General features: G+C 34.0%; 1 protein-coding gene across 1 annotated transcript in view; it reads left to right on the forward strand.

Moving 5' to 3' along the window:
• LOC149425329 (uncharacterized) overlaps positions 1–15,972 on the forward strand; it is a 242,357-nt gene that overhangs the window by 154,424 nt on the left and 71,961 nt on the right. The window contains exon 5 of the mRNA XM_089650769.1: positions 10,236–10,386. Within this exon, the coding sequence (XP_089506895.1) occupies positions 10,236–10,386 (151 nt within the window). The remainder of the gene's footprint in view (positions 1–10,235; positions 10,387–15,972) is intronic.

The raw sequence follows: 15,972 nt of genomic DNA on the forward strand, positions 1-15,972 counted from the left end.
ATAAGTGATTGTATTTGTAATGTTGTATGAGCGGAGGCAGTAACACCGCTATTGAATAATTATTGTGAAAATTATTTTGGAAAATCATGTAACCCTCTTGATCTTCAACACTTTGACTATTGAGTAATGAATAATATTTTAATGCCTAAATTAATTCAATTGAAAAATCGTTCTTTGTTTTTTGACAAATTGACATCATTCAAAGGGCCCTTGATTTCGTGCCATAACTTTTTGAAAGTTACAAATTGAAATATTCTCAAAGAGATCATAAAATTTATTTTGACTAATTAGGATCTGTTGAAGAAGTCGGGCTTACGAGAAAATAAAAGGCTTTGAAATGTTTCAATAATATATTATCAAAATTGCACGATTTGAAAATTTCATGCTCAAAAGAATTTTCGTAGTTAATTTTTAGGTTCTTTTGCCGTGTTGCTCTTCCTCCTTATTTTAGCTAACGTTACAGTATCCATCATCAGTAGATGTGGTGTAGTAATCTCGTTTAGATAGGGGCATTCCTCGTGTTTTGACGGTCAAGAGTGCAAAATTTCACCAGTCTCGATCATCAGACACCTTTCTTTATACCAATAGATTAATGTGTTATCGAGTTTAGTGCTAGGTGGAAGGGATCTCTGAGTCATGAGTATTTTTACTACTTCTTTTGTCCCTATCTTTCAGGCGATCTCTTTAAAACAACATCTCAGACTTACATTTACTGCCAGCTGGTACAATGTACGTGAAATTTCAGCAATCTTGAATTGTACTTGGCTGTAGAATGGTTTTCCAGCTTTGTTTTTCCATCGTCCTACAACATGGGTATCATCCAGGCTAAGCTTATCCTAATAATGGATTAGTGACTTTTGTGGTTAGGTTAATTAGTACGTCGATGGGTTAATGACTTTTGCGTTTAGGTTAGGGTGGGTTTATTAGTACGTCGATTGGTTAATGACTTTTGTGGTTAGGTTAGGTTAGGTTAGGTTGATTAGTACGTAGATGGGTTAGTGACTTTTACGGTTAGGTTAGGTTAATTAGTACGTCAATGGGTTAGTGACTTATCCTAATAGCTTCCCCGTAGATGAAATATTATGTATAGTGGAAAATAATTTGATGTGATGATATTTTATAATTATATTTTATTGATGTAGAGGTTAGGTGCAGAATTGAAGCAGCAAGAACTGCGTTCATTAAAATGAAATCCCTCTTCTGCAATGATAATATCAGCTTAAAACTAAGGCAGAGAATGCTAAAATGTTATGTGTGGTCGGTCTTGTTGTATGGATGTGAAACATGGACCTTGAAAGTAAATACCATGAACAGGTTAGAGGCTTTTGAAATGTGGCTTCACCGGAGAATACTCAAAGTCCCATGGACCGACATGATCACCAACACAGAAATTCTCAGGCGGGCTAGAGCAGAGAGAGAACTGTTTAGATTAATAAAAATCAGGAAAATTTCATATCTGGGTCATGTACTTCGAGGGGAGAAGTATCACTTGCTCCAGTTAATATTGAAAGGCAAGATAGAGGGTCGCAGAGGGCCTGGTAGGAGACAAATGTCTTGGCTGCGAAATATACGAGAGTGGACCGGCATTAGAAGTGTGGAGGAGCTATTCCGGGCAGCGCAAGACAAAGAAACATTTTCTAGAGTGATCGCCAACGTCGGAGGGACCTGATACGGCACATAAAGAAGAAAAAAAAAAAGATGTGACGATTTTGTGACCCGCGGTGAAGTTGAGAAAAGTGACGCTCCTCATATTTGTCACCTGATAAAACAAGCGTAAGCTTCAAACGCTACGGAGAAGAGAACAGTTCTATAAATAATAATAATAAGTTATCCCAAATAAAGCTTTGAATAATCTATCAGTAGGCGGCCGTAATGAATACCGTTCATCAGTGACATGGCATTTAATACCCGTAGAATCGGGAGAATAGCAGCCTTCAGTCTATTGTTTTAACATTCTGATAACCGAATCCATTTCAATTCTGAATTGCGTCGAGTCACAGCTACTCCCACCTGAATCATTTCGCAGCCAACGAAATTGATCAAATATTAATTCTATCAAGCCCTACACAATGATAAGAGCATGTTTATAGTAGTGGTTATGATTCCATTATCCCCAGTTTATTAAAACAATAGTAGGCAGAAATTGTTAGCATATCAAGTAATACTAGTAAGATTAATAAGTGACTTTATTTGATTTTGGCTATATATTTACAATTTTCTTGTCTTTGTTGCAAATCTTGCACAGACTAGAGAACACTTAATATTTGATTAAATACGCGATTAGTGTCTAAGATTGCCGCCCCAATTTTTGTTTTTTTTTTTTTTTTTTAACCCTTTACATGAAGCCCTGAGGAAAATATTTTCCCTCAGGGTCTATGTCAGCTTTTTGATTGCTGCGTGGAGGGTATTTTTTAAGGAAAAGAAGGGAGGAAGTTCTAGGAAGGTAAAAGTTATGAGAGTAGGAAGATAAGGAGCAGTGTGTCCAGGAGGTACGGCCATATGAATACAGTACAATCCCTCCCATTTCGGCGCAAGGCAATGGGTTGAAAGACCAGTTGGAGAGGTCAAAGGATATCTCCAAACCAACCTCTCCCGATGAACCAGGGCACCCCTGGTAAAGCACCAAACGTGGCAAACCACTTGAGGTAACCTATGACAGAGGTGTTTGTTATCCAATAAATGGTTTCCGGGGCGGTGGTAGCCAAACCCACCTCCCGAATTGATAATTCTACATAAAGTTCTCTATTTTTATTTATCTGCTTAAAAGTATATTTTAGTAGATATTTCTGTCATCTACTTAGCTAAAACTTCCTAGGTACTTGTATTGCCAAAAAATCAAATAAAGTTAAGAAATTCAATATTGGTATATACAGATAGCTAATTACTTTTGCTGTAAATATTTTGGTGGGTTGACACAAAATCTATCATTAAGATGCTACAAAGTTTCCTAAATTTTTAAAAATCTCATCTTAAATTTTGAGTACAATAATATACCATTTTACTGGAGTAACTTTTTTTTTCAATCATTGACTTAAACTCCAGGAATAGGAAGCCAAACTTCCTTCGGCATATTGCCCGCCCTCTTTATTTTCTCGCACACTTGGGTAGTTCATAATACAATTAAAATCTATATAAAAGTACACAAAGTGTTTCATTTTTTTTAATATAGGGTGCAATAGTGCACAGTAAGAATCCTTATCAAGTATGCACAGATGATGTCGCAAATCAAAAATAGTACGTCGATGGGTTAATGACTTTTGCGGTTAGGTTAGGTAGGTTAGGTTAATTAGTACGTTGATGGGTTAGTGACTTTTGCGATTAGGTTAGGTTCGGTTAATTAGTCGATGGATTAATGACGTTTGCGGTTAGCTTAGGTTGGTTTTATTAGTACGTCGATTGGTTAATGACTTTTGCGGTTAGGTTAGGTTAGTTTGATTAGTACGTCGATGGGTTAGTGACTTTTTTGGTTAGGTTAGGTTAATTAGTACGTCGATGGGTTAGTAAATTTTTCGGTTAGGTTAGGTTAATTAGTACGTCGATGGGTTTGCGACTTTTGAAAATTATACCCATCAGTATAATATGTCACTGGAGAAGAAGATAATACTGTTAAATATATACAAAACGTGAAACATAACAAGACAAAAATAATGAGGTCCTAATGGCAGACTTGGCTGAGGTATCTGTCAAGGGAAGATATTCTGCAATGATATCTATTTATATCATTGCAGAATATCTTGTTATTTTTATCAGTGTGAAGAAAACTAGCGTCAATCATGCTAATAATATTTTTTCTTGGTTACTTGAGGAGTGTTTGTTGCAATCAAAACGAATTTTGTAATAAATATACTCGTAGTACTTTTGTATGAATGTATTGTGATGTACATTACAGATGATATAATAAATAATAATAAGAATGCAGTAATTCACGTCTAAAATAATTATAAGGAAGGACACATTTTTCGTATAAGGCTTGGGCTAGACTTACTATTTATTATTCACGGCTCTGTGGGTACGTGTCTAGAGTTTAGTCTACAATTATACCCAGTTAATAATAATATATATAATAATGTATAATCAGTAAATGCATAGGAGCAGTGGGGTGCACAGAGTTTTTAATCAGGGTAGTCAGTAGGAAAAAAAATACAAACACTCACATGGTACGTTTCACTGAGAATGACAGAGCTGCTAGCTTTATCCGATGTTGGCTGGGATTACAGTTACATCAAGTATCCAAATAACCGCTTCATTTATGCGTATTACAAGCCAATTACTGGATATAAATAAACAAATTCGAACCCGCAAAATTTGTATTAATTAAAGGAGGAACCAACAGACGGCTCCAATTTTTACATTTGGGATTAATGCTGCAAGGCATGGCCTTTTTCAACACTAATACAAACGGTCTTCCTTTGAATGCGTACTACGCATTCAAAGGAATGCGTAGTACGCATTTGACTACAGATCCGAAGGTCGCGGGTTCGAACCCGGCGTGCGCAAATAAATTTTATTTGATTAATTTGTGTTATTTTCACAATTAATTAATTAAAAATAATATATAGTATATTTGCGGCACGTTCCAGAGTGGAAGATACTCTCAGTATCGCCCTGGTGTAAGACCACCATTCAGAATTGAAACGTTGCTTGAAATGGCTTTAGCCGTGTTTGGTGACCAGATCTGAATAGCCAGGTACTTCCCCACCTTCCTCTTCCCCATCTCCCTCCCCTCCCCAATACCATCAGCCTCACAACATACCCCAATTGGGGATGCCATAGTCTCACTGGCTCCAGACGGGAGCAGTTGGGACTCTTGTGCGGTAATACTGTAAAAAAAAAAAAAAAAAAAAAATGTACTTTTTGTGTGGAGTACGGTGAACATTTGACCTTGTGCGTAATTTTTCATACTTCACGTTAGTACGGCGCAAATGGTGCTGGGATTAGACTTCTCGCGTATTTTATTTTCGCGTGTAAATTGATATCTTGCAAAAATTTTATACTTATTAAGTGAGTATCTACGTTAGAATAGTGCTTGTGTGTCTTTGTGGAAAACACCCCTCTGATGACTAGGAAGTGTATACGTGAAAATAAATAATATCATATCTCAGAGAACGCCATATTAGGTGCAGGATCTAATTTAATTAGCTCAGAAATAATACTGATGTCAGAATATATAAGAAGGTGTACTAACAAACAAATCTCCTTAAATTATAATTAAAACACAATGAATGGCGAGCCCTATTCCCAGGAAGGCAGACAGTCACCTGACCGGGGCTGTCAGTTCGTTTATAATACAATAAGGGAATATCATTCCTTTGTGCTTTAATTGAGAGTGTTAGACAAGAAGCAGAGTGGAGAGAGATATCACAAAGGTTGGCCATTAATATATAGTCTACCCGCGCCAGCCCAGCCCGGGGGCTTACAGAGATGCCGCGAGGAAGGACGCACTAAGATGATAGACACTAGAAATACCTAACCTATATAGTAGCTTGAATAAAGATACGTCATATTATTATATTTAAATCTACATTTGTCACTAAAATTTAGTTAGGTACGTAACCAAATATACTATTTGACTTTGTTAGAAACGCTTTCATATTACAGCTGGTTCAAATTTAAATAACATACAAAACAGATGAATACGTAAATCGTATTACACCGGGATTTTAATTGTAACGCAAAGGGCTGTTCTTTGATTACTGTGGCTGTTCTGTGAATGCTTTTTATTATTTTTATAACTCCTCACAGAAGGCCTCGGGGTCTGTATAAGCGTCTTATTTCTGAAGCCGTTTGTTTTTCATTTAAAGAAATTTGTAAAACTGTTTTCATATTTCAATTCAATAAAAGACAGCATCATTATTGCAATTACTAAGTTTCCTATGCGCCCTGTTTATTTCAGATTTAATGAACTCAAATTTGTTTCGAATATAAGCCGATGTGACAAAAATTTAGACAAGCGATAAAGTACACTTAACTACCCATTATATAATATTACTGAAAATTAGTTTTATTCTATCGTTTTCAAAATTTGTTCACAAATCCTACAACTATAATATACCATATTTTTTACGGATCTGTGCTAGTTATAAATAATTAATCAAAACAAAAATTCATTTACATTTTTTTCCCAATAACTAATGAAACATCTACAGCATTTGTTTCATCATTCTATCCCATCTATGATAACATGAGATACAACATAATATTACCGGTTGAATCGTGTTTCCCTAAATTTATCCGCCAAAGGAAAATATGTAATACCTTTTTGTAATTAGAAACTCTCCTGGGAAATTCGAAGAGATTTATTTTGGTAACTCCACTTCGCGTCACCGGCTTAACAAATGATCCTGTTATACCTAAAAATGATATGGTGGTCTAAATATACTTTTCTATAAGAAATACATATATTTAGAGAATAAAAATGTATAAGCTAAACTGCATTGTAATACAGCAAACACAATATTTTACGTTTAGAATGTTTCATTTTATCAAGAAATTCAAGAGATTTAGAAAAAATATATTTAACGCTCTTAAATTTTAATAATTACTTTTAATTATTTTTTCACGCTTCAAATTTGTTTCTGCAATATTTCAAGATGACAAAAATAAATTGAATTTTAATCAATGGTTAAGTTTTTTATTCTAAAGAGGAACTTTTCAAAGTTTTATAAGTTTCATAGTAGAGGCTCGTGATTTTGTGATGTACTAGAGTGCTAATATGATAAAAATGGCATTATTGATGTTGTTGTAGCTGAAAACTTTTTGTATGACGATTTCAGGAAATCCGTGCTGCCGAACTGAAATTTTCAGAAAATTTTTATACAAAAATTCGAATTTTCGAAAAAAAAAAATCGTTTTGGACTAAGCAGCATCTATAATATCTTATTTTTCAAACTTAGCACTCTATCGCACTCAAAGGTCACGAGCCGCCACTGTTAAAAAATTTGACTTGTATTTCAATGTTAAATAAAACTCATTTTTAAATGTATTTCTTTGAACTTCAATTTTTTCTAGATTAAATGACTAAATGAATGAATGAAATGAAATCTTGGAAGCGGAAATTAACCCACTTCCCGACATCTATTCGAGCTGAAACTGGACAGATAGAATTGTTGTCGATGACAATGATTAACTATTACGGATGCACACACGCACGCACACACACTTTTTTCTAAAATTGGATTACGTTATATTTAAAATTTTACAGCAGTTAATATACGAAATAAATGTCGGTACTATTGAATTAGAGTTTGGCTTGGGTGTTAGCGGTGTTAACTCCAGCCCCTGGGGAGGAAGTTTCAATCCTCAGTCAAACCAAATTTTAAAAGACATTTTAAGAGTTCATGGCAGTTTAAAAGCCAGTCCCTGGAGAGGAAAGTTTAACCTTAGTCAAACCAATTTCTTTGAAATTCGCTACTAGTCGAAAGTACCCAAGAGATAGCGCAACTGGTTCAAAAAAATTATATAAATGTAATATGTAATAATAAACTTAGTTTTTTAGTAAATATCGAAGATAGACAAACAATAATAAGCAGTTTTAATAAAGCAAAAAATTTCATTTAAACAGAACCAAAAATTGTATTCTCGTGAACTTCGTGAATGGAAACATGACTTGTCTTGGTACCGGGTACTTAGTTATATTGGCACCGATGCGCAATGGCGCCCAGTGCATACAGTAAGAGTTACCTATTGATTTACTTAGTAACTGATGTTTCGAATCGAGGTCGTGTAAGTCAAAACTTTGTAATATACTGTACTATTGAACTGTATATCATTTGATATTACGATGCTGTCACTTTGCTCAAGTTTAAGACACTATATTATTATTTCTTTTATGGAACAAAATGAAATGCACTTTTCTGCGGAATTTGTTAGCAGAATTGACCCCATGTTTAATCCTATTAGTATGATATGACTTTTGCCAGAAGTACCAATCTTTTTAAAACCATTTTGTATCGCAAGTTTCCGGAGACAGTGTTTATATATGACGTGGTGGTGTTTAAGAGTGATGTGGCTACATAAAAGGGCGGTGCTATAAACTAATGTAAATAACACAAAATGAGGGATGGCAACTCTATTATAGTCCTCCCGGTCGAGGAGACAGGGTTAGATGGAGCCATGTTTGTTTTAGTCAAATATATGACTTATACGTTTGGCAGCATTATTTACTATTATTCTGATAAAATGCATCAATATATAACGCGGTGTCCGTCTACCACACTAACTCGAGTAGGAAAGCCCATTGGCAACCTTCGTTGCCTTCGATTGGAACTCCGTGAAAACGTCCTCTCACCGGTACAAAATTCTGTAGTCATTGTTGATCATTAAACATTTATATGGTGATTTTTTAAACCATGCAAAACGTGTCAAATTCTGAAACATGGTGAAATATGGAGAAAAATCTAAAATATATTTAAAACAATGAAAAACATCATTAATCCATTGTTTTGATTTATAATTGTCACTGTGTAAAAAACCAACTATGATTTCCCGCAAAGGTCAAAACTGCAAATTAGTGAATATTAATTTTAACAAAACTACAACTTAAATGCATTATTAAATGTCTCTACGCCAGCTTTAATTGTTATTTCTCACCGTAATTATGTTGAAACCAAATATTATTTCAATATTGTATGCATATTAAGAATGAAACGGAATAATACAATTTTACCATATTCGTAGATAACTAACTTATTTTTGGTCATAATCTACAAATTTCGGAAATATTCTGTAATTTGATTGAAATGCCATTTACCAAAACGTTACTTGGAAAGTGACCTTCAATTGCCAAAATAAAAACTTTTTTAGAATGACATTTCAATGGCTTAAAGCTTTGGATTAACGAGTATTTACGATTTTGGAATTGGGTGTACAGTGAAAGTAATTTAAATTAAGGTTTATAATAAAAAAAAACGAGAAAAACGTTTTTCTAGTATTCCTTTTTGGTTTCATAAATATAAAAGAGATTTTAAAAAACTTACATTTACTAAGCTTATAAGACCTTAAATAATTAAAAATTGGTATTTTAATTCCGTTCGCGATTTCTCATGAATACAGATATTTTTAGCATATTTTTTCTCTCAGTTTAAATAATAATTCTAATGTTTTGAGATTTTTGCTGTCAAAATACTATGGTGATTTATTTTGGGATATTATATTTTATGATTTAGCCAACGTTTCGGACAACATTAAAGTGTCCATCATAGAGCAGGTGTGTAATTCACTTGTAATTTTGCTGAAGAAGGAGGTAGCGCAATACGGCATAAGACCCGAAAATAAATCACCGTAATTAATTTTCTTGGCATTGGTCTGACAGGAAAATGGCCACCTTCCTGTCAATCCAATTTAATTTATTTAGGGCGTCCTTTGTCCCATACTCGGTTTATGTTTTAAATGCCATCACTCAACTTCTATTGACAGTAAAAATAACGGACTAAAACCAATGATGTTGTTTTTGTTAGATTAAACTTTATTTTGCATTCGCGCACAGCCGATTAATTTGAACAAACTGAACAAAACGAGCGCATTTTGATCAGATTAATAACTTACACGAATAACTATTTACGCTAGTTTTAAATGCATTCATTGCTCTGGAAAATGGGACGTAACTAATTGGATAGAGCGAGTACTTCGCTGTGGGTATTTATTTGTAGGGAAAGATATATTTAATATATCTACCAACCTAGTCTTTCATTGATTTTGGCATTTCTTTAGTGTTTTTTGTTTAATTAATCACTAAAGGGCCTCTACCTACTAAGGTGTAAGAATAGGGGAACCATATCGCCACCCGGTTGGGCAGCATTGTGAAGCGGGTTATGGTAGGGTCAGTAGGACGGGATTTATCAATGCGGGTCTCGAAGTGGCCCGGATCATATGAAGGAAAACAAACTGTTGCCGGTAGCACGTGCACATAGATCAGCTGAGTATTAATGTGAAGCAGATTTTCTTACACATGATATTTCTAGAATGACTAGTATCAGGTCATTTTAATGATTTACTTCTCATTGCGAAATATATACCAGGTTCATGGCGCTAGAACTTTGTTCCTGTTTAGTATTTTCAGACCTTCTTTTAAATCAGGCGAAAAGGCATCAAAGCATTGGCATGGTATTATTTGGTTGGCACCATGCCAATTTTTTATAAAAATGTTCTATTTAAGAATTGGTTTAAAGGTGGCCTAAAGAGAGAGCCTTGCGGTATGCCAAGTTTCTTTTCTAATGTATGGTTTAATTTGTCTGTAGATATGTAAGTTGGACCGCTTACATCCTGCGGCACCACAAGAGCGCCCCTGCGGAACCCTTGCCGTTGCCCGGAGTGCCCTTTTCTCACTACTACGCGCAGGAGACCTCGGATGAGGGCATCATTATGGAGACAGACGTCACTGTCAAGGAGGTAAGCCATACATAAATTTATTTAACATTGGACATCTGCCCATAGCAAGGACATGGGGGGATAGTCACCACAATTCATGAAATGGGATGTGTGACGGTCACAAAACTCAAACCAAAATATTTAGGAAAATATAATTTTACAAATAATGTCAGTTTGGAAGAGTGAGACAGGAATGCTAGAATGAGAGCGACAATATGTGTGCACCAAATATAAACACACTAATAAACGGCCGTCGCCACTGTATATTTACGAGTGCCTGGTCGGGTGTGTATCGTTCATTAAGTTAATCTCTTAATATATAAAAATTCAGCCCACGTATGTTTGTGGTCGCTAAACTCGATAAGTAAGTAAGACAAAGTTTAGTGTTCAGTGTTAAATCGGAGCTGGACTCAGCAATTTCTACTCCCTGATATATTTATAGTATTTGTTAATTACATCTTTACATTATCTTTAAATGGGTACCAACCTACCCTTATGTGAAAAGAATTAAGAAATAATTTACTTGATAATGCACGGAGTACCTGCCCACCAGAGCAACTCTTTCAACAAAGCCTGGTTTTTTATCAGACCAGTATAAAAACTCTTTCAGTTCTAAATAGCTTCTCGGAAAAATCGTATAACATGTTCTTGAAATCACTTTTACTGATATTATAAGAAAATTGTTGTTGACCACCAAACCTTTTTTTATTTCTGGATATTAAAGATATCATGTTAAATGAAAAGCTTCACCCGAGATTTAATGGACATGTAGAACACACTGTATGGCAATTTGAAAAAAAATCTTAGACTCGGCTCCAAAAGTTTTTTAACGCAATAGTTACTGAAAACAAGATTTTTTTATTTATTTTTTTAAAAGAAAAGTTTTCCGATTGTATTACGAGTTTCCAGACACCGTGCATAAGAAAATCGATTGACAAACCACGTTTATTTATCATAGTAACTCTGTAACAAAAAATAGGAAAGGAAAACAAATAGTTTGGTCTAGATACATACTTTTCTCCAAATTGATTTAGATTTTTATCTTGTATTAGGGTTCTCCGTGAAATTTTATTTACAAATAAAAACCTCACCGCGGAAATTGTTTTTCTACGGAAATGAGATAAACTTCAATTAAATTAATAGGATTCGTCGAAAAACATTCACATCATTGGGTTTACGTAACAAGCCTTTTTAGACAGAGATTATTTCGAAGGAAATTTAAAATGGTTCAGCTCCAGATAATAGAATGGGAAGTATGTATTTTTATTATTCTTGAAAAAACAAGGCAGATATACGGGTTCATTCAAACCGATGACGACTTCCGCAGCGAACAGATTTGAACGAAACTTATTAACATTTTTTTGTAGGTTTCTACTGGATGTAATATCTTCAAGAGCGATATACCCGGCTGCACTTAAACATTAAAAACCAATAAGTTTCTGAACTTCGATAAGATGGGAAAAGTGGAGCTCGCTCTATTACCGTAAATTCAACAGGACGCCGGTACACATAGACACCTTGATCTCAAAGTTGTTTGATAGAGATGAAGCGTATATACTAGACCAGATGTTTGAAACAGATATCTAACAGTTATTTATTTGATCTTAAGTATCGCGCATCTTTCGAGTCTTGCGGGTCTTTCGCGTCCCGTATACGCAATACTCGCCAAACGCATGACAAAATAATTGGCACACCAACACTAGTAACTTGTAAGTAGGTACAAGTGCGAAATACTAGGGAACAGGTATTTGGAATAACTATTTATTCTTACTTGTACCAGTTGTTCCAAGTATCAAGATGAGCTAGTACGAGTCACCTCTAGTTGTTCAGGTAGAATCCAGCTTGTAACTGCACCAGCAACATTGTAGAACCAGCAGGAATGAATTTTATTTCCCAAGAACTGTTAGATGAAGAATGTATATCTATTTATTTGTCAACATTTTAGATTTTCCACATATTTTTAATTGGGGTGATCATCCTTATCTCCAGGCATGCATGATATAGCAAAGTTGAACAAAGGACATTATTTTAAAATGCCTTATAAGACCAAATTAATTACATTGGTCTCACGCTTGAAAATGTGTGATAAAATGTATAATATGAAATGACTGTATCATTTCAATATACAGATATGATAAGGATTTATCAAAGATTTGCCATCGTAAAGATGTGAAAACTTGTTAGCTTAATGGAACAAAAACACATGGCGTCCGTTATACCAGCTTTATTTGAATGGTGTTGATTAGAAAGAAACAGATACAATCCATTTCAATATACATATTACTTTGAACCACGATATCAAGTCCATCGTCAAACAGGTCATTAAAGAATTGACAAAAAACGAATGCTTTAAGAATGCGGAGTACCGAGAGCTCACAAATCCGTATATTCATATTGGGACCAGCAGGTCACATCAGGTTAGCACCGGTCGAGGGCGATCGGAAGCGACGCGACGTACTTCCCATATACGGGTAATTTTGGAGGCGGGTATGGGTACCGCCGCCCCGGGAACCATTCATTGGATAACCAACACCTCTGTCATAGGTTACCCCAAGTAGTTCGCTACGTTTGGTGCCTAGCGGGGGTGCCTGGACTCACGGGGTGAGGTTTTTCTATTTCTTGGTGGCGGATGCAAAAGCCCACCGCTGCGTGGCGAGCAGGATCGGGAGAAGCCGAATGAGGAAGCCGGACTCTCTTGTACCATCGCCTTGCACCACAGTGGGAGGGGTGGATTCATTCGTCCGTCTCTCCTGGACACATTAACCCCCAGATTCCTAGTCAGATAGTCTTTAAAAAAGAATCTGTAAAATGATAAATAAGTTATTTAGTAACATCATTCGTACAATTTAATTAAAGCAAGATACATACAGATGTAGTTTCATTGAACTAGGAAATAAAACCTACATATGAAAACACCAACGTTGATTATTTTTAACGCTTTAACCATTTTGCCACCGAGCGCGGCAGTAAATTTATTTGTGCATGTAAATTTTAATATTTTAAGTTCATTGTTAAACCGCGACCATTAATAATACAGGAATTGGATAATCCATATACGCGGGGCTTTGCAATAAATTGGAATATGCAGTTTTTTCCAGCAATATTTATGCAACCTGGGAATGTTAATTATGATTAATTTAGTTTTCTGTGAAACGTATACATTTGATTAAATATAATCGATTCAGAAATTTGACAAAAAGTTCAGATTGGAAATTTTAACTGGAAATGTTATGCGTGCGGGCGAAATTCGTGGAAGCGCTGCAATATCGAACACTGGAGCACAAATAGTAAATTGTAAGCATTTTAATAGTATGGCAATAAGATCTTCATAGTTTAATGGTATACGCATTTAATTTAAAGTTGGAAATTGTGGGTTTAATTCCCGCTTAAAAATTACTTTGCTGCCGAGGTAATAATGATAAACGATATAAAACTCTTAGTTTTGCATCGATACGTGAGTCCTTGCCGCCATTTCAAATGTTTTATTTTATTATATGAAACTATTTACTTCTGAATGTATACATGAACGTCAGTTAGATAGCTGAACGTGTAAATTTATGTAAATAGTTTAACCTATTTAATTTTTTGTTTAATTGTACAATCATTTTAAACATGTTTGTATCCGTCACACTGATCTACTGCACAGTTTATTAGTAAATTATATTGATAATCTAAATGCGCATGCGCCTTTAATAGGTGTATTTGATAAAGCAAAATCAAAGGGTCTAGAACTTTCGGCAAATATTAAAAATTTTCCCTATTCCTGAAATATATTTTTTTTCTATAAACAATTTAATTTTAATTGTTTGGAGGTAGTAAAAATATATCTAGTTTGGTTCAGTACTTTATTTGACAAGTATTATATAAACATCATTAAAATGACAGTTAAAAGTTTTTTGCTTCAGTACTCTCATCACATTTGTTCAGTTTACAATGTTTTCTATGTATTTCAAATGCGTAAAAAATATACTGTTTTAAAAACTAGATAAAATTATCTTTCCGGTGTTTGCATTAAAAATGAACATTACTATTTCTTAATAATAAAATTTTAATATCAAACCTGAAAAATGTTGTCAAAAACGCAAGCCACTTTTTAGTTAACTTTTGACTCCAATCATAGAAGAATTGATAAAATTCGATATTTCGAAAAAACATTCGTTTTGTTTGAGGCATTCGTAAGAAATCTGTACCTTTACTTTTATCTCGTTCATATGATAAAAAAATAAGAAATAATTCTTAAGCTAAAACGATTATTACGATAGCGGCGCGAAATATGAATTATTAATTTTGGCTATTTTTATGATTTTATTAATGAATTGATGTATAAATATTTGAAAATATTAATTATATATCTTTTTAACGTCATAAAATTTATGTATTTCCGAATAATAGAAAAAAATACTATCATAAAATATGGAAGCCCGGTCATATATGACCCTAAAACGTAGGAGGGGTTAAGTTTTGTATAGGTATGAGTTCATTTCAATTTTTATTTTGTTTTTCCGTAAACTGTATAGCTTTCAAAATACACTTGATTTTTTGGAACCAATGTTTAGAAAAAAACCATAATTAAAACATAAATAGAGTATGATATATGTATGTATATTAAAACCTGGAAAGAATACACATCCACTGGTACATTAGCGTATTTAAAATGTTCGACTATTTAGTTGGATATTGTAAAAATCAATTATGTGCATTTTTATAAATTTTTCAGTTGCTACGGTCACAGGATCGTTGTGCTACGAATATACAATATACATATGGGAAAGGGTTAAAGGTGAACATTCTTGGGTTCACGAGAGTTGAAAATATCAGGTTGGTAAATGGTCTAACCCAAAGCATCGCAGCGTTGGAATTTGAAACGCGTTAAACATATTAAATATAGGTAAAACGTATAAATTATAATCGGGTTAATTAAAATAGTAACGTAATATTATATTCACTGTGAGAAAACACAGGATAGTTTGAATATTTGAGAAATCAGTTCCAATTTTAAAATTATAAATGAAATAATGTTCTTGTTCATTGTTCTTGTAGATGTGAATTGACATTATAATTTAAAATTCAAAAATAACATAGTAACACCACTTATATTTGTCATACATAATACCGACCGTGTCGATCAGGGCTGCATACCGTGTTATTCTGTAATTTCAGTCATTTGTCCTTAAAACTATTATGTAATAGGTATATAATTTATCGCCCGTCTGAATTCTTCTCGCAGTGAGATCAAATTTTGAAAATGACACCTAAATTCAAAGCAAATTTGAGTTCATTGAACCAGATTCACACAGGACATACACTGAAATAGTAATTTAACTTAAATTTTTTTAACTTATTTCCACTTGTTTATTTTACCAGTACCGGTTTCGTCCTATTATGGACATCTTCAGGCTGGCAATTGAAATTCTTTTGTTACAGAATTTATACAAAATTAGGTACACAATGTCAAGGTAGGTACATATGTTTGGGTTATTAAATTACAATGGTTCTTTAAGGTTAATATGTCATAAATAAGAAATAATAATATAACAATGGTCACTATAGCAGAATAATCGATAATTTAGTAAATAAAATAATGAATTTTCTTGCATACCACGCAGG

This window comes from Hesperophylax consimilis, chromosome 3 (assembly GCF_061612785.1).
Source record: "Hesperophylax consimilis isolate HC1 chromosome 3, BYU_Hcon_1.0, whole genome shotgun sequence".
Taxonomy (NCBI): Eukaryota; Metazoa; Arthropoda; class Insecta; order Trichoptera; family Limnephilidae; genus Hesperophylax; species Hesperophylax consimilis.